The sequence below is a fragment of the Berghia stephanieae genome, chromosome 5 (assembly GCF_034508935.2).
Source record: "Berghia stephanieae isolate SIO BIC M18660-M18661 chromosome 5, UCSD_Bste_1.3, whole genome shotgun sequence".
Classification (NCBI taxonomy): domain Eukaryota; kingdom Metazoa; phylum Mollusca; class Gastropoda; order Nudibranchia; family Aeolidiidae; genus Berghia; species Berghia stephanieae.
The window spans coordinates 55601375-55622329 of NC_088364.1; the positions used below are offsets into that span (position 1 = coordinate 55601375).

The window sequence follows — 20955 nt, forward strand, 5'->3', positions numbered from 1 at the left end:
TTAATATAGGAAACAGATGTAGATTCCAAGAGCACACTATCAGTGTACTCAGTTTGAGATCACCTAAAAGGCTCATCCAGACACAAGCACAGGTCCCCCTAAGAGGAATACACTCAAATATTTACAAATCATATATAATACATAAACTAAACATAATACAATGCATAACAGAGAGATGATTTACAAGGAAAAAAATATCATCTCCAAAAACTATAACTATACATTCGACTGTTTCCCTCCCAGCCAAGGACAGGACAAAACTAAGTAATCTTATACCAAGACAACGTCAGGAAACAATTGGAAACCGGGTATGGGGGGATAGAACACACAGCATGGGAGGTCAGGATCCCCACCCAGAGTGCCCGAATTAATTAGATGTCTTTAACAATGCTTGAATACAACTCAATTCGCTTTCTTTCAGTGGCCGCAGCCTTGTATTTTGACGTAATATTATTTTGGTCAGTTTTAGGCTATGAGTTGACGAAGTCTATGTTTAGATACAGTCTTTTAGACTTCCTGTTTATCTTGGCAAAGCATAAAATAAAACATATTCGTAGTTTTAGGACACTTGACAGTAAAAGCAATACGTATAAAAAAAGCACAAAAATTTATTAGCCATCCACGAGAAACGGTATCTTCAATAGATTTTAACATCTGTTGCTGCCTTTATAATAATGGTCCTTATAATTAACGGTAACAGCCGTTACACATAGATGAGAAATGATGTTCTTGTGACTTGCTTGAAAACCAAATCCCAACCACAAGGGAATCACGACGTCTACAGGAGAGCATCTAACTTATAAACTTAAAATATAAAGACTCGGGCTAAAGTACTGCATCCAAACATGTTCAACTCTCACCCTTCTTAAACCCTTTCCTTACCAACTACAGGAAAATCGTCACAATCGTTACGATACAGTGAAGATTTTTCTTAAACATAAATTTTATGTACATCACAAAATTTGGAGAAAAATCTTTATACAGTCTAAAGGAACTTAATGGTATTTTGTAGAAATACATGACGTTTAGCATGCTATTAACTTTGAGTTTAATAAATCAATTTCAGTGTTAGGAAGGCATGACATTTTGGTAAAAACATTGAAAATGTTTGGTAAGGAAAGAGTTAAGGACGAAACTGCTTACTTTAATCACTCATCTAATTATGGGCAAGCTGATGATGTTTGTTTACTTTAAGTAATATTGATCGATTTTTTAAACAACCCACACCTTCTCAACTGTAGCGAACTTGATGCATCTTTTAAAAAAGAAAAAAATCAAACCTGATAAATATAGAGATATACATTTGATGAAGCCGTCAAAACATGACCCAGATAATTAGATGCTGACCCGAACTATGCTGCAATTGATCCTGAACCATGCCATACAGATCCAATCAACATGTTTATTTACACATTACTTTAGAAGAAGAAAGTCAACTGTCAAAGATGTGACAAGAAGTAATTGAGTGGGACACCCACCCCCACTCGCCTCATTCTTTCACCTCTTCCTTTCTCTCTGTCATTCTCCCCCTCCTCCCGTAGCAAAAAATAACATCAAAAAGTCTTTTGTGGGGATGGAGGCTGTGACCTTAACTCCCGCGAACAACATATGGTGGCAGGGGTCCCTTGTCTTGTTCCTCTTCCAGTCGTGAGCAGGTTATAAACTCGGAACATACTTTGATCAGTTTTTTAATCAAAAAGTACAGATGCGTCTGGAAAGTGTTGTGGTGACATTCAGCTTATATATTTGCATTGTCTTTATTGATTTACAGCGCTTGCGACACTTTTAACTCATTTCAATGCCAGTACAAAAGAATACGAAAGAATAGTCAAAAGATTTATATCAAAGAAAATGTAAGATAAACAAATATCATTAATAGGTCCAATTGCGATATATCATTGTATTTTTTCTGTTGTTAATGGTTAACGACGCTTGTGACACACATTTGTGTCATTTCAGAGCAAGTAAAAAGGAAGAAAATGGGATAGTAAAAAAACAGTAGATTTCCTATTGAAATTATACGAGAAAAAGTAGGACAAAGAGGAATAGTTTGTTTTTGTTTTTATGGGTTTTTCGGAGCTGGCAACACATTAAGGCCATATCAGCGCCAGTAAAAAGGAAGAAAATGGGATAGTAAAATGTTCTAAAATTACAATTAAAGCACCCAAGAAAAGGTAAAACAAAGGGGAATTTGTTCAAACTGGAAACAGATGTAGATTCCATGAGCAAACTATTAAAATACTTAGTTTGAGATTACCTAAAATTCTCATCCAGACACAAGCACAGGCCCCAACTAAGAGGGATACACTATTATGTTTACAAATCATATATAATATGTAAGCAAAACAATTCAGTGCATAAAAGAGAGATGATTTACAAGGGGAAAAATATAATCTCCCAAAACTATACATTTGATTGTTTTTTAAATGTTTTACGGCGCTTGCAACACATTTAGATCATATCAGCGTCAGTAAAAAGGAAGAAAATGGGATAGTAAAAATATTCTAGATGTACAGTTAAAAGGACGAGAAAAAAGTAAAATATAGGGGAAATGGTTCAAATAGGGAACAGATGTAGATTCCAAGAGCAAACTATCAGTGTACCTAGTTTGAGATTACCTAAAAGTCTCACCAAGACACCAGTACAAGATCCCACTGAGAGGAATACATTCAAATGTTTACAAATCATATGTTAAAGTTTTAAAAAAGTAACAATACCGAGAGATGATTTACAAGGTAAAAAATATCACCTCCCAAAACTATAACTGTATATTCAACTGTTTCCCTCCCAGCCAAGGACTTCAGCCGGGGTCAGGAGAAAATTAAGTCATCTCATTCGAAGACAAAGACTGAAAGCAATTGGAAAACAAATACAGGGGGATAGAAGACAGAACAAGTATCTCCCTGTCCACTATGGGAGGTCGGGAACTGCACACCTAAGGCTGCACTGGAGTGTGAGGCAGACACAATTGCCAAGAACATTAAGAACCGTAGCAAACGGGTCCCTAATCAGGCTTTTGAGCGCTGTGTCCGCAAGGCGTACCGTACGATTTTGGACGTTACCTGCGGAGGAGTCGGACTGGACGGCCCCGTTCAGTCCCCGAGAAGTGGGTGCAGCCATTAGCGATGTAAAGAACGGCAAAGCAGCAGGGATAGATGGTGTATAGCCCGATATGGTGACGCATCTGGGCCCCAGGGCACGGGCCTGGCTGGCAGAGGCAATGTCCGACGTCCTTGCAAAAGGAAAGCTCCCACAAATGTGGAAGCATGCGAAGATAGTTGCCATCCTGAAGCCCGGGAAACCGGCGAAGGAGGCAGACAGTTACAGACCCATATCTCTGCTGAGCTGTCTTTACAAACTGTTGGAGCGTGTTCTATTAAACCGATGGGGGCCGGTCCTAGACACTGCCCTGCCACCCGAGCAGGCGGGCTTCAGGGAAGGGAGGTGCACCACGGAGCAGGTCATTGCCCTTACAGAGCATATTGAGCATGGGTTCGAGAGAAAACAGCAAACAGGTGCTGTCTTTATAGACCTATCAGCGGCGTACGATACGGTCTGGTGCGAAGGGTTGATGCTCAAACTAGCAAAAATCATAAGGTGCAAAAAGACCTTGAAGTTGTTCTCTTCGATCTTAGGGGAAAGACAATTCCACGTCGCGCTGGGAGATGCCACGAGCAAAGTAAGGAAATTGAAGAATGGGGTCCCTTAGGGGTCGGTACTTGCGCCAATGTTGTTTAACGTTTACATTAGCGATATGCCGAACACTTCCTCCCTGAGGCTGGGATAAGCAGACGACTGGGCACTCGTTACTCAGAGTAAAGTGTGGACCCGTCTTGAGAGCGTACTCAGCGAGGACGTCACCAGACTCAAATCCTACTTCGACAAGTGGAACTGAAGATGAGCACTTCAAAAACTGTGGCCGCTGCATTTCACCTATGCAGTGCTTGGCACACCCGCAAACTGAATGTCCTAGTCGGGGACCAGCCACTCCCATATGAGCCGCATCCAAAATATTTAGGGGTAACGTTGGATTGCAGCCTTACCTATCGGGTGCATCTCGAAGGAGTTGCCCGGAAGATAGAGAAGTGGAACAGTCTTCTGAGGAAGTTGGCGGGATCGACTTGGGGCGCTAGCCAAGCGCTCCTGAGAACGTCTGCCCTGGCACTATGCTATTCCACCGCGGAGTATTGCGCTCCAGTGTGGGGTAGAAGCAGAAACGTTGAGAAGGTGGATGTAAAACTTCGCAAGTCGATGCACATAGTGTCAGGAATGCTAGCAACAACTCCTAGAGAATGGGGTCCGATAATGGCAGCAGTCCAGCCCCCCGATGTCCGGAGGGAAACGATTACGAGAAACTGGCTGAGTAAGATCAAAGAGAGAGGGAATGGGGATACCCCTCTGATGCGCATAATGAGTTTTAAAGGGTTTTACGGCGCTTACAACACGTTTAGGTCATTTCAGCGCCAGTAAAGAGGAAGAAAATGGGATAGAAAAAAGTTCTAGAATTACAATTAAAGCACCCGACAAAGGATAAGGCAAAGGGCAATTGGCTCAGTTAGGAAACAGGTGTAGATTCCAAGAGCACACAATCAGTGAACTTAGATTGAGATCACCTAAAAGTCTCAACCAGACACCAGCACAAGATCCCACTAAGAGGAATAAACTCAAATGTTTACAAATCATATGTTAAAAAAAAAAAATATATAGTACATAACAGAGAGATAATTTACAAGGAAAATAAATATCATCTCCCAAAACTATAACTATACATTCCCTCCCAGCCAAGGTCCCCGGCCAGAGTCAGGACAAAACTAAGTAATCTCATTCCAAAATAAAGACAGAAAGCAATTGGAAAACAGATACAGGGGGATAAGTCATAGCAAGTACCTCATGCCCGCTATGGGAGGTCGGGAACCCCAACCAGTCCCCAAGTCACATCCAGACACAAGCACAAGATTAAGAGGAACACACTCAAATGTTTACAAATCATTATACATTCAAAACAAAACATGTAACAGTACATAGCAGAGAGATGATTTACAAGGAAAAAATATCTTCTCCCAAAATTGTATGACTGATTCCTCCCAGCCAAGGTCCGGGGCAAACCAGTTTTGTTGTTTTTAAGGTTTTAGGGCGCTTGTAACACATTTAGGTTATATCAGCGCCAGTAAAAAGGAAGAAAATGCGATAGTAAAAAGTTCTAGAATTACAAATAAAGAACCCAAGAAAACGTAAGACAGGGGAACTGGGAACAAGTAGGGATCAGATGTAGATTCCAAGAGCACATTGTCAAAGTACTTAGTTTGAGACCACCTATAAGTCTCATCTGGACACAAGCACAAAATCCAACAAAGAGGAATACACTCAAATGCTTACATTATAAATTCAAAATAACAAATATTTTGTTTTGCTTTGGTTTTTTAAGGGTTTTACGGCGCTTGCAACACATTAAGGTCATATCAGCGCCAGTAAAAAGGAAGAAAATGGGATAGTAAAAAGTTCTAGAATTACAATAAAGCATCCAAGAAAAGGGAAGACAAAGGGGAATTGGTTCAAATAAGAAACAGGTGTAGATTCCAAAAGCACTCTATCAAAGTACTTGGTTTGAGATCACTAAAAGTCTCATCCAGACACAAGCACAGGTCCCCGCTAAGAGGAACACACTCAAATGTTTTACAAATCATATATAATATAAAGAAAGCATAATACAGTGCATAACAGAGAGATGATTTACAATGAAAAAAATATCATCTCCCAAAACTAACTATAGATAGAATGCGGTTGGCCAAGGAGTTCACAACATTGCCATCCGGAAGTATAACGGACCAACACACAAACTCTGTGTAACCATGAACTTTTATAGTATGGTTAATACAGTTTAGTGAGAACAACTCACAAACGCGGATGGCAAAAACAATAACAAAGGCCTGAGTGACGTCATCTGCATACTATCTATACATTCGACTGTTTCCCTCTCAGCCAGGGCATCTGGCCAGGACCAGGACAAAACCAAGTAATCTCATTCCAATACAAAGACAGAAAGCATGTTGGAAAAGATATAGGGGGATAGAAGACACAGTATGTACCTCCCTGCCCGCTATGGGAGGTCAGGATCCCCACCCAGCGGGTCAAACCAAGTAATCCGCACTCTAAGACAAAGACAAAAAGCAACTAGGAAAATAGATATTGGGGGATAGAAGACAAGGCAAGTGACCTCCTGCCCACCATGAGAGGTCAACCTTTTTTGTTTTCCTGATAAAATACATACTATATATTTGCCAGTGGAAACAAAAGAACAAGCATGACGTAAGCAAGAATATCTATTTATTAATGTAATGGCCTGAAAATGGAAGATAAGTCTAAACTTGAAAATCATTAAAGCCACTATATGATAACAATAATTTTGAAAAAATGCTTTTATAGACAAATCCTCTATAAGAATATCACAGAATGACTAGAATCATTCTTGTAATCAAAATTAAAATTGTAATGAAAACAAAACGACAAATGACCAATTATGAAAGATAAATCCATCACTTCGCTGACTAACTCGTCCTCAAAAACCAGTATCACATTTGTTCATGACAAGGTTATGTAAATAAAAATTATTAGAAACAAAACATTAAAAAAAAAAGAAATGCCGAAAAGCAAGGGAAGACAGTCAGTTTGTTTATAATGGCATCGACAAGAAAATGTTAAAATGAAACTCTGGAAATGTATATTTGCCCATAAAGTAATTACTTTTCTCCTTTCTGTGAAAAAATCATATCAATACTTGGGTCAGTCATATTTTTAGATTGAAAGTGCAGTTGCCTCGGATTACTCTTAACAAGCATTTTACTTTTTAACTTGCAATCACATCTTATTGTTTTCAATGAAACCTGAAGTGCATTGCTGTTATAGTAGTAACAGATACAATGGACACATATCCAACAAACAGAAAAAAATCTATTTTTTTTTTCTTCAAAAACAAGTTACTTATAAGACCCCATATTCAACAAAAAGCTGACAACCGTTGCACCAGTGGTACGATTAGTGGCACAGTGTGTTATCTGGTAACAAAGCGTGGTCAGAGACCAAATGGGTGACTAAATTCTGGCTCCAGCATTGGGTCTTTGGGTTGGGCACTTTACAAATAATTTCCCATTTCAATGAGCTGCTAACATAGAATTATACATTCCAAGAAAATGTTCAATGAACACGTTTTTCTGTGCATACAATCTTCTTAAAGTCAAACTGGTTGTGGTACCAAATTGTGTCAAAGCAAATCATTTGAACTTTATGACTTTATACAGCCTAGAGGGAAGAAACGAAGCACTGTGAAGCAATGAATATGGTGAATTCGTGGATATGTAATGATCAAGTAAAAATTGTGTTTAAATTTTATTTCGATGTCCTGTATACAAGTTGCACTCTATTGTACTTTTGAAGAAAACAATAAGTTTTGTCACTACAACGGGATGAATGATAAGAGTATTTTTGATTTAAAATAAATTCAGTCTCACCATTAAATTGCTACGGTCATAATATTGTTATGATTCTAATGCAATCCTTTTAAAATCCTGTCACTCCTCGGCCAATTCTAGCCAAGAAGCTAGTGATTATTATCATAAGAATACAGTAAATTGAAATATCTTAATAATCAATTAATTTTTTTTTACTCTTCCACTCTTAAGAGATTTTGGAAGAATGCTACATTGGGTTACGACTTCACAGATTGTATTATTGTAGTTAATGTTGACTCAAGACAGGTTTTGAGCCAGGCATATTGTTTGATATTGGGGGGGGGGGGGGGGGGGGGAGGAGGGTGATGTTATGCTCATTTATGGTAACAATTACCATTAGGATACTCTAGATAAAAAATAATTTTAAGAATATATTTTAAAAGTGAAATGAACGACTTTTAGTGGAAAGTAAAAAAGAAAATTCAATCGGAATTTACCAATTAACTTGTGATTTAATTAGCAGATAAGTTATCAGGTTTATGATTTCATTTCTAGTTTCTTAAAGGCTGCTTTATATTCGATTCCATACCAATTTACCACCCAGCATTTTCCCCAACTTATTCTTTTAATTACTGCCCTATTTCTTACTTATAGAGTATAAGGATGATGGGTGTAATAATCAATTTACATTCATTTACTTAGAAACGAAAATCCTGAAAACATCTCCAGTTACCAATTTATTTAAGATAAAATGCGCTTTTGATTTTAAGATTATGAGTTCAATAAACACAAACAAACTTTGGGCTCAATCATGCAGTAACAGCTGCATGTATTGGTTTATATTTTTCTCTTTTTTTGTGACTGTTGTTGAAAGACATATAGTAATGTGCATATCATACACAAAGAACTGTCAAATAAAATAAACAAGAAAAGAAAAAAACCCCATAGAAATCTATTTGATTCAAAAATGTCAACATTACTTATTCATTCATGCATTGTCAATCACTTGGCCAACATTGCATTCTGATCAGGACATCAAGAAAAAAAAAGTTGTTTTCTCTCGTGCATATTCATTGATTATGAAATATCAAATATACATTTCCTGTCTTTAGCCCTAGAAAGAAATCTTAGCTTTAAGACTTTTTTTTTTTGGACAAATTAGGACTCAATTTAACTATTGATATATGAAGTGAAACTTTTTAAAGGCCAAAATGAGAGTATGGCAGATGAGAAAAAGCAATATTTCCTGATGCAAAACTTGCGACTCTCAAAAGTTCCAACCAGATAGAGGCATCTCCGCCAAAAACGGAAATGTTGAGAAGTTTGACAAAATGCAGATACTGGATCCTCGTTGAAATGGATACTCTTGAAAAAAAAAGTTATTATCTCAACTATTTACAATATGTATATATATATGGCAAAGATAGATTATTTACAATGCAGAATTTTTTTTAAAATGACAGCGACCACCAAAATTTATATGCATAAATCAAAAAAACCTTCAAGGATCTGAGCAACAACCAGGAAACGGTCATAATTTCATTTCAGGCAAAGGTATACATACTTAATAGCATATAAAAATAAACAACAAGATCAGACTCATTTAAAAATCCTACCACCAGGAATGAGAGTAAAAATAGCAAATGCAGTTGTCAATAAAAAGGTGTATATCGATTGAATTTAATTGATTATCATTGCTTTATAAATCATGCATGGTTTGACAAATGGTTTTATTTGGAAGACCATTATGGCTTATTTGTTTGTAAGAATAATCATTCATCTCTATAAAGCTCTTAAGAGGAAAATCAATTTAACTGTCAGCAACAGTTCTTTTACCTACATAATGTATATTAGAAAAAATTCACGTTAGACAAACTAGATAAGAAGAATGTACACATGTTCCCTTTGTCCGATGAATGAAAGCAAGGTGGTCACTATCTATACATAGGCAATAAATGATTCATTTATTTGGTTATGAGAGAAACTAACAGACACAACGTCAACTCAATATATCATATTCCTCTAATTATTACAGTGCAACACACATTCATCGAACACACATTTGAGGAACAAGGACAGAATTCCCAAAATATGTCCTACATTGTGTTAGTAATCTTTCCCTGCATCCAAGGACGGTTTCACAGTTTTGATGAACTAAACTGAGAAAACTTTTATTAAATTTGAGTTAAATGGACTTTAATGAGCCATATAAATATGCGTCTTGATTGAATCCCAACAAAATCTCAAACATTTTACATTCTTTACACCATACACATTGAAAAATATGTGATATGCAGTAAAAAAAAAAATTCTCCATATGAAAAAAAAATAAGAGCATAATACATCGTCACAGAAATCCTTTCATCTGGGAATAGGGTCCGAGACAAGACCAGGACAAAACTTAGCAAAGACAGAAAGCCACACGGAAGTTTGATGTCAAGGCAATGACCAATTCACAAGGAAAATAAATATAGCATTCATCAAACAAACAAATGAAAATAATACAAATTCAACATACATTAAAAAAAATATCACATGAATTTGCAAAAGGAATGTAGCTTTCGTTTAATCCATTAAATGGTAAACTGAGAAAGTTTGTTCTTTTTGTACTTTTTAAGACAAGACAATTAAAACTTGTATCATAACAATCCGTACATATAAACAATAGTTTAAGGTAATACACAATATCACAAAAAAGCAGTAATGCACATCAGATGTTTTCTTTTGTTTGTTTTTTTAGTTAAACAATGAGTGTCACAGTGCAGAATACGTTCTTTTACTCATTCATTTAATCAATCAAATAAAACTCTATGAGTAGTATATCTCGACTTTCTTTCTTGCATAAGTTGACTTTGATTCTTGACTTTAAAAAATAATGAATGATGACTGAGTAGTATTATTATTAACAGCATGAAATGATCAAGAGTCAGGTACAACAATTGGAACAGTGACAAAATTATATCTATACAACTTATATTATTATTTTTTAATAAATCCAAATTCAAAGGAAAAAAAAAGACTAGAGATATAAAAACAAATTGACAATGAAAGCGACAAGATATGAACTTTTCACTTTCCCAGTAACAAATATCATAGAATATGAACATGGTTAGTGCTGTGCCATTGTTACAAACCTTTTAATACAATTAAATGGCCGACACCTCAGAGAAAACACACAAATACAATCATCTCACAAAACAGTCAAAAGTAAACATTCATGATTAAACATTTGCCATCACATCAAACAATTGATACTCCACAGCATTCACCTCAATTAAAAATTCCATCAGCCATTGGCAAAAACCAATAGCGTTTTTTTTTTCTCCAATCAACAATAAATAATAGTCGAAATTAACGACCATGAATATTTCAATTTGTTTTTCACATTCAAATGAACCTAAGGACAAATGGATAACTTATATTATTGAAATCCTTATTGTTCAATTGATTTGATGCAAGATTTGCAGTGACGGGATACAATGCCTTTTCCAAATTGCATATCATGAACTTTAATTCAAATGTTTCACAAAATTAATGAATGAGCTGAGCAAAATGACCAAGTCACCACTGATTCGAAAATTTGGTGACATAGAAACATAGAGCTAATATTAGGAAGCTGCCAAGAATTGTAAAGTGTACATCAGCGGTAAATAAAAATGATAAGAGCTTTGTATGAAAAATGGGTACATTGACTCCTCATTTAAGCCTCCTGGTTATTTACACTATAAGATGATAGATAATTAATTTGCAAAACAAATGTAATCCCATATTGCCTTGTATTGTTTTTTAAAAAATGGATTTAAACTCATACAAGAGGTATTATGGTAATAAATATTTGCTGTTTCATTCATCAGAATTAATCTATCAGAAGAAGTTCTAGGAGTTCATCTTACTATCTCTGCAAAAGCCAAGCAAATTTCTAACCTATGTACATTTCTCATTGAGTATACGATCATTTTCATTAAAAAAAAAAACAAAAAAAAAAAATAAAAAACCCTTCAGACATTCACTTATTCTTTAAAGATGATGAGATGTTAATTATTATCACCATCATTAAAATGCATCATGACTAATCCATGCAAATTTGATTCTGAACTCTGTTTTCATTTGTGGGAAAAAAAATGAAAAGGATATTGAATAAATAATATTTAATAAAGCACAGAAAATGTCCGTTTTCAAATTGACCCCATTGATGTAAAAATGTTACATTACATCAAGTCTGAAAATCTCCCAACCGTCTCTGAAGTAGGGAAGTAAGCTCCTGCAGCCTGTGTCTATTGGCAACCATGTAACAATGAGTCTCCCAGATCATCTTGATCAGCGACTGTTCCTCGTGGCAGTCCAGGCTGATGTCTTCAGATAGGAGAGGGGAGAATCTGTAAAATGGGGTGTTCATCATGCTACACCAAGCCCTTGCCCGGTCTACCGGCCTCCCCTCTGAAACTGTTGCCTGAACAGATGGTATATCATTAAAAAGGAGTTTAGGACTATGATGAATAAGGTGTAAAGTATAGCACAAGTATAATAATATAATATAACATAAAGTAAAAAAAAAAAAAAAATATAATAATAATAATATAATAATAATAATAATAATATAATAATAATAATAATAATAATAATAATAATAATAATAATAATAATAACAATAATAATAATAATGATTATTATTACTATTATTATTATTATTATTAATGTAAAATTTAGTTCGAGATAGGAATATAATAATAACAAAGAATAATAAGGAAAAAATATGGGACACTCAAATGAGTTTGGGGAAACCATGTTTGAGGAAACCTTGCTGGAGTGTAATAATAATAATAATAATAATAATAATAATAATAATAATAATAATAATAATAATAATAATAATAGTAATATTGAAAATAATAATATTAGACGTATGACGATGACAGTAATAATAATAATAATAATAATAATAATAATAATAATAATAATAATAATAATAATAATAATAATAATAATAATAATAATAATAATAATATCAATAATCATAATAAAAGTTATAATGATAGAGCTCAATTTGTAAAGCACCCGTTGCGGAGGCACAAAAAAAGAAAGGAAAAAATAGAAAAGAAAAGAAATTGTATTCCACTTGAATCGTAACTTTGAGGCATAACTGAAAAAAAACAACCCAACATAACTTTATCATACTTAACCAGTTTTTAATTCATCCACTTGAAACTCATCTATGATAGAGAGTCACTTTTGAGCTACTTTCTAATGAAGTTCCCATGAATATCCATGCACTTTTTGCAATGTGACAAACCAAGAGAATTGTTCATAAAGCTTTGAAAACCAAGATTTGAACTTCCTCAACACGATCTTCTGTCTCGTACATAAAAAGTCGTCCTTCAGATCCATATGTCCATGGAGTCGGAGTTTATCTCAGTTTCTATAGCGTGAAATGGACAATTGCATTTGCTTGCTACCCTTTGAAAGGATGCTAGTCTATCGCAAAGTACTGTCCACCAGATCTATCAGATCCAGCTACCCATATATCTTCTTCTTCTAGGTTCCATGCCTGGTCCAGGCTTCGGATACTGCATGAATTATCTCTCTCCATTCCTCCCTGTCTCTTGCTTTTTCAAACAGCTCTTGGATTGTTAGGTTCGTGAAGCCCTTCAGTTGGTCTATGAGTGTTTTTCTTTGTCTCCCCCGGGCGCGTTTACCAGGTATTTTTCCACAACTTGCCAGGTATTCATTCTTATCTTTCCTTACTATGTGTCCGAAAAAGGATAGTTGTCGATCCGCTATTAAGGGCATTAGTTTCCTTTGTTGGTATGTTTGTTTTAGCACTTCTTCGTTCGTTTTGTGTGCAGTATACGATGTTCTCTGCATCCTTCTCAAACACCACATTTCAAAAGCTTCAATGTTCTTTTGTGTTTCTGCATTTGTAGTCCAGCTTTCGCATCCGTATAACAAGATTGGCCACACGTAGCACTTCAAGACTCGGAATCTAATCCCGAACGACATCTGTTTGTTTTTCAAAATGTTTCCGAGGTCCATGAAGGCCTGTTTGGCTTGAGTTATTCTTGCTCGTATGTCTCGGTTACATCTTCCATCTGTTGTCACTATTGAACCTAGATATTTAAAACTTTCTACGTTGGTAAGTTGTTCGCCGTGAATCGTTATATTGCAGGTGTTTTGTTTTCAGGGTTTTTCTGTATTACCATGCATTCCGTTTTGGTGATATTCACTTCCATTCCCTTGGCTTCACTATCTACTACCACTTTGTCAACAATCTTTTGAAGTTGGATTTCTGATGTTGCAATGAGTACCGTATCGTCTGCGTATCTTATATTATTTATGTTGTGACCTCCTACTTTTATTCCCTCCATATTAGTTATGCCCCTCATGATTGTTTCTTGGTATAGATTAAACAGATCTGGTGAGGCAACACACCCTTGACGGACTCCTTTCTTAATAGGAATGGAATTTCCTGTAGAGTTTCCGATTTTGATAGATACCTGCTGGGTGTAGTATAATGTTTGCATGAGTCTGAGGTCTTTCTCATCAGCGCCAATGGAGTGCAGTTGTTTTAGTATTTCTTCGTGGCGTACTCTATCAAAAGCTTTTTTGTAGTCGACAAAACAGAGGTATAGTGGGGTCTGAACCTATATAGCTCTTTCACTTAAAACACGGAGGAGGTATATTGCGTTCCTTGTCCCTCTGTCAGGTTGAAATCTGCGATTTCGGGGTTAATCTTATTCCTTAGCCTGTTGATAATTATACGCAACAGTATTTTGTTGATGTGATTAAACTTATAGTTCTAAAATTTTCGCATCTGACTGCACCTGCTTTCTTTGGTATTGCTATGAAAATAGAGTTACAAAGATCTTCTGGAATTTTCCCAGTGTTGTATATATCCCATTCTATATATATATATATATATATATATATATATATATATATATATATATATATAAATGATATAAGAGAGAGAGAGAGAGAGAGAGAGAGAGAGAGAGAGAGAGAGAGAGAGAGTTAGAGAGAGAGGGAGACACTTTCTTTTAATATGAAGGAAACAGTGACTTATGTAGCTGCATTTGATAGTTGGTGTTAGGAAAAAGGTGGTGGGTATGTTGAACAGCTAACATATTAAAGGTACTAAAGAAACCTATTTAAGTGACAGACCTTCGACTTTCTAAAGTGTAAAACACATTACCTGATCAATGATAATCTTCCCAAGTGCAGATGCCCCAGTGACTGCCTTGTACACATCGGTTATTCCTGTAGGAATGAATACATCAGCTCCATCTACTTGAGTCGTTGGAATCCTGCCACAGCCTATGGATATTACACAGCCAATGGGGCGAGCTTCCGAGGCACGACCCTGATGGTAAGACTCAAAATTAGTAATATAATACCATTTCATGCATTTTGGATTCATTAAAAATCAATGAAAAAGCCTAACTTATTTCAATTCAGAAAATACTCTTAACATATTTTTTTTAAAAAAGATAATTTAAAACTGAGACTGCTTAGAATAGTGACTCAGATAAAAAATTCCTTTATCCCATTTGTCATCATCAGACATTCTTCTCTTCGATGGTGTATTTCAGAGATGTCATCAGCAGTAATTTATTAGATTTTCTTGATTATCTTTCATATTTTTTTCACACAAAATGCAATTTCTCTTAGTTTCGTTATTTAAGATTTGTCATATAGGATCATCTGAGAATAATTTTGGACAACCCAATTAATAACATAATGCAGAAAAAAGCCCATTTGGTTTTCATGGATAAAAACAACTTTTGATACCAATGTTTCAAGAGTTATTTACTATAAAGTAGATAAATAACCCCTTTCTACTTCAAAAATATATCAAGTTGAAAATTTTGAAGTTTTAATGATAAATCAATCTTACCCCCGCCCCCCCCCCCCCAAAAAAAAAAGAAACAACAAAAAAACAGAAAAAAAACCAAAATAAAAACAAACAAAAAAAACATTAGAAACAAACTCAATCCCATTAAAACATCAATAAAATTAAAAGGAATACATACGATTAATCTGAGACCCATGTTGTATTCGTGAATCTCCGTCAATACATCTAAAGTAGGGTTGTTGGAAATAAGACCACCATCTACGTAAGGGCCCCAACCTCTGAAGTAGGTTGGAGCTGCCCCACTTGATCTGGCTGCCTCCCATATCTTTTGCTCTATGATGAGATACATTAAAAAATAAATAGTTGAATTATTTATAAAAATATTTTTAAAAAAACAAAAAACAATTCATACTGCTTTTGTTCCGAACTTTTCCATAAAACTAGTCAATGCTCAGAGTTGTCGTTTCACTGATTTTTTAAATTCTTTTTCAACAAATATGCCGCCATTTTTGTTAATTTCTACCTGAGAACAAAGAATAGATTGTAATTATTGCCACACCTCCAGAGCTTAACATAAACTTGAACATTCTGCTCAAAATCAATAGAAAATGCTGCCTGCTCAAGACGTACTTTAGAGCAATGAAAATACTGTCTCTCATTAAAAAAAGGGAAACAGCTTTATTAAGAAAAGAAACAAAAATCAAGTTCTCCTCAGCCTCCTGAATCAGCACTGTTACAAATTTGAGTTCATTGCGTATATAAAATTTAATCTTGCTGGAGGACAATTTATTATGGTACAAAATCTCTCAAATCAGGGGATTCATATCTTAATACTTTAACAGAAAATGTTTGAAAATTGTCTATAATTTATGAGGAGAACACAACAAGCACCTGTATAAAAAGTCTAGTTTAGTTAAGACCTATTTTCCTTTCCACAGACAGTCCAGCAGTATTTTATAATCACCGAAAAAAACCAAAAAAAAAAAAAAACCCAATGCAATCTTGTACATCTGATAATGGGTGAAATCTTAAAGTGAAATTAAATAAACTTTACAGACGCAAAAGGATCATATTTACCATTCGGTTTTAGACATGGCTCTTCTATATCTGATGGTGATGATCGAGGGTGCTGCAATGTTTGTTCAAAGTTACGAAAAAAATGGAACTCAGCTGGGAATCTATCAGCTAATACAGCTGAAACAAGAACTCTGAAATGCAATATAAATCGTTTAGAATATTTGGGGAATCAACAGAGTAAATATTTGAAATAAACTTAGAACAAAAGAACAAAAGACTGGGATGACAGAGTCTTAAATATAACGAATACTTTCACACACACTTCAATCTTGGGGTGAAAAAATCATTCTGATCAAGTTTACTCAAACAAGATTATAACGAATAACAGAGCTGATAGGATGCATGAAAAACCCCCCAAAAGTTTTGCTTGTCTACCTCAGCAAACAATATTTGAAATAGCTTTCAAAAGACATGGATTGCCAAATTTATAAACATCCTCATAATATTCATCATTATCATTAAAAACCTACTTGGGATGTTTTATATCCGACATGACGCTATCCTCACCAAACTCCCTCTTCAGCATTTGTTCAAAAAATTTTGGATCATATGGACGTTTTCCCTTGAACACTTCATCCTTCAGTCTTACATAAAGACCTTTCATGTACATCAGAGAAAAACCTGAAATATGTAAAAAGGAAAAAAAAAATATAATAATAATAAAGGTATAACGGTATAACCATAAAACTTCTATAAATATAACTTTTAGTGGAATGAAAATAAATAATATAATATTAGCCTTTGCCACAAGAACTTTACTAAATTTGTGTTCATGACATGCAAGAAGACAAGAAAAAAATAATCCCTTGTGGCTGGAATGTGGAATTTTCAGGAGTGAATGCGGAATTACAGAATACGTGGTTGTTATTGGGAATGGTTAACTAAATGTGAGCAGTGCATTATTACTATTATGAATCATGGGTTACATAAAGTCAAATAGCGTGATGCCACTTTTTCATCATTAACATTTCAACTTTAAACTCCTCTGGTATCATACTACATCATTAGTTATTTAGCTTTTCAATGATAACACTTTTTTTTTTTCAAATGAAACAGCTACATCAAAGACTTAAATTATCATTAACCAAACAAACAGACAGTTTGTTACACTCACCCCTTGCAATTCCTAAGGCTAAAATACCCCCAGTACTTGTGCCTCCAATCCAGTCAAAACACTCTCTGATTGGCCGACCAACAGCTGCTTCAATCTCCATCAGGATTTGAATTAAAACTAACCCTCTTATGCCTCCACCATCAAGACACAATACCTGCCATTAAAAAAAAAACAAAAAAACAACAACAGATTGATTAAATTTTCAGCATCTTCTCAATAATTATCAATTAACTTATAATTTTCTGGTTAATTCCATATTTCGAATTAATCTGAATGAAATTGTTTTTAAGGGTTTTACGGCGCTTGCAACACATTTAGGTTATATCAGCGCCAGTAAAAAAGGAAGAAAATGGGATAGTAAAAAGTTCTAGAATTACAAATAAAGCACCCAAGAGAAAGTAAGACATAGGGGAACTTGGAACAAATAGGGATCAGATGTAGATTCCAAGAGCATACCACCAATGTATTTAGTTTGAGATCACCTATAAGTATCATTCGGACACAAGTACAAAATCCAACAAAGAGGAATACACTCAAATGCCTACATTATACATTAAAAATAACATATAATAATACATAACAGAGAGATAATTTACAAGGAAAAAAAATATCATCTCCCAAAACAATAACTATGCATTTGACTGTTTCCCTCCCAGCTAGGACTCCGACGAGGGCCATGAAAAAAACAAGTAATCTCATTCCAAGACAAAGACAGAAAACTTGTTGGATAAGATATAAGGGGATAAAAAACACAGTATGTACCTCCCTGCCCGCTATGGGAGGTCAGGATCCCCACCCAGCTGAATGAAATTCTGAAATCATAAATTATCAATTGCCAAAATAAAAAACCCAACAAAATAAAACAAAACAAAACAAACAAAAAAACCCCCCAAAAAACCCCTTAAAAAATCGCAATTACTAAGGGGACATGAGGTTGCAAATTTTTATATATTTAAAAAAAATTTTAATATAAAAGATGATCTAACCAAATTCACTTAATAGTTCAAGAAGTTAATTTTTTACTTAATTACTTTATATAAAAAGGATAAAGGGTCAAATCCATGGGACTAACAGCTATAAAATAAGTACTTGAATGTAGTATAATTATAAAAGCTTTTTTTAGATAAAGGACTCCGTTTTCATTTTATGCTCCATAGGAACACCAAAAAGGTGGAAATAACCCCCCATAAAAACTGAAAAATTTCAGGACAAAAAATTCAAAACAATGAATTTTTCTTTCAATATATAAAAAAAAAAAGAACAGAAGTAATTTTTTAGATAAATGCTTTGTTCTTAATCTCACCAAATTTCATGTATATTAAAAATTATTGGACCAGTTAACTTTTATAGGTGAAAATATATGACAATTTGAGAAACAAAAAGCAGTTAAAGCTAAAACAGGAAATTCAATATTGCATTCGTGGTACCAGCCAAATATGAAAATTTTCAAGCATATTAATACTTAAATATTTTGATAATTCACATCATCTTTTAAATCAATAAAAAATAAAATAAAATTCCCTTTATTCATTCCATAAGGGAAATTTGTCTTTAGGAGCTATTCCAAAGGAAGTCTGGAATAACCCAGACGTCAGCCACAGTGCAGCACCACAAACTGAACTAGGGCGAGGTAACTTGCTCAAGGTCACACAACACAGTGGGTATTCAAACTCGGTACCTTTCACGTATGAAGCAAAGACCATACCGCTGAGCCATGCCATCGTTAATCTAATCTTTCTAATGAGTACAACACGAAGGTGTGGATTCCATGATCTATTGTTTTTAAGGGACGATTTGTTAGGCTTGAAATTTACCCACAGTCGGATATGCTATAAAATGAAGTAATTTTAACCATTTTTCACATTAAAATTGGTATAAATAGAATATTTAATTTTCTGAAAAACCTAAATAATTCTAAGTTTAGTTTTGGGTGCTAAAATTGATAAAAATAGCCACTGCACGTACCCTTAAAGGTAAAGCTGCATAAGCTAATTATTCGATCCTGAATCACAGGATAAAGCACAAAGCAAAATTATGGAATTATATAATAAGACTATTTCTAACAAAAACCTGCAGATCATTATATCGTCAATCATTAAATGAAATTGAATGACCTAGTTTTGACAAAAAACAATGAAAGATGTATATATGGCAATTATAGATGGGCTGATTCTGCTGGAAAAAAAAACATTTTGAAAACATGTTCTTTGAGTATGAATGCTTAAAACATAATCATTTAACCCTGAGTTCAAGATAAATCTTTTATAATGTCACTGGATTGATATTTATGGTAGCCCTTTGAATGGCATGAAAAGTTCCCATCTTTGATAATTTTGATTTTAAATATTTCAAGGACACAATTCATGCCAGGCTTCAGGAATGGCAATCAAAAACAAAAGGCTGCCTCAAACCGACTACTGACAGGCCACGGCAGGACTGCTGCAAACATGCATCGATGTGATGGGGTCTGAGGGAGTCAGCGGACTGTCTCCACTGCCACGGAATGCCAGAGACAGCAGACCGCATAATCTTACACTGCCCTGTGACGAGATTGAGGTTTCGAGGCTGTCCCCAACTGTGGTGACGAATTTAAAGGCTGGCTGAAGACTTCCAGTGTGGAGATGTAGCCATACGCTACTAGTATTGACACAAAAAGACAAACATAATTTTAGTGAACTGAATATACTTATGTTGACCTATAACCTTCTAAAAGCAAATAGAAAATTACACAACCAAATTTAATAAATTATTGTCTGACATCAAAGACATACCCTGTCACCATCACACATTGGTGCGTCTGTCATATCAAGTACTGCACCCTGAGGACTATGAGCTATTGAACTTTGGACACTTGTGGCCATCATCTGCTCATCAAACAAAGCTGTCAAAAACAAATTGTTCACGAGAAATCTAAATGACATGGCAGTTATGCAGGCGCATGGTTAAACATAAATAAAACAGTTGAAGAAGACAATGAAACACAACTAGAGGAATAGAGATAATGAAGAATATATCTAGGAGAGATAATAAAGTTACACAGAGGTTAGTACAGGTTTCCGACAGCCTTTTATTGGTAATAACAATAAAATGGAATAGAAGCTTCAATTTACGAAGACATATCTATTCATAAATAAAATAGAATCTTATATGCCATTATATTTTTCTTATTTATTTCTTCACCTTGAAGCAGCAACATTTGCATTATTATTGGTAATGAAGATGGAATTCCCTGTGGCTGGAAGAAGATATATAAAAACAAGGGAGCCCCTTTATTGACAAAATACAGTTTCCTAAAACCTCAGTAATGTTGACAGTAAACACACATATAAACTCATGGTGAGAATGTACTTGTTCATGGTAATAAGAAACCAATAAACATTTAAACTATATAATTGAGGGCAATGGTATACATTTTTTTTCTTCCTTTTCTTTTACTTTTTCAATAGTCTTTGAGAAAACAGAACAAGAAT

General features: G+C 34.7%; 1 protein-coding gene across 9 annotated transcripts in view; it reads right to left on the bottom strand.

Moving 5' to 3' along the window:
• Positions 1 to 6307: 6307 nt before the first annotated feature.
• Positions 6308 to 20955, bottom strand: part of LOC144973251 (85/88 kDa calcium-independent phospholipase A2-like) — a 52187-nt gene continuing 37539 nt past the window's right edge. For all 9 annotated transcript variants that reach the window (XM_078915475.1, XM_078915479.1, XM_078915477.1 and 6 more), the window contains 7 exons: positions 20257 to 20366; positions 17486 to 17639; positions 16842 to 16992; positions 16372 to 16502; positions 15473 to 15627; positions 14635 to 14802; positions 6308 to 11895 (listed from right to left, as the gene is read on the bottom strand). In XM_078915475.1, the coding sequence (XP_078771601.1) occupies positions 11659 to 11895; positions 14635 to 14802; positions 15473 to 15627; positions 16372 to 16502; positions 16842 to 16992; positions 17486 to 17639; positions 20257 to 20366 (1106 nt within the window). In that variant the 3' untranslated portion in view covers positions 6308 to 11658. The remainder of the gene's footprint in view (positions 11896 to 14634; positions 14803 to 15472; positions 15628 to 16371; positions 16503 to 16841; positions 16993 to 17485; positions 17640 to 20256; positions 20367 to 20955) is intronic.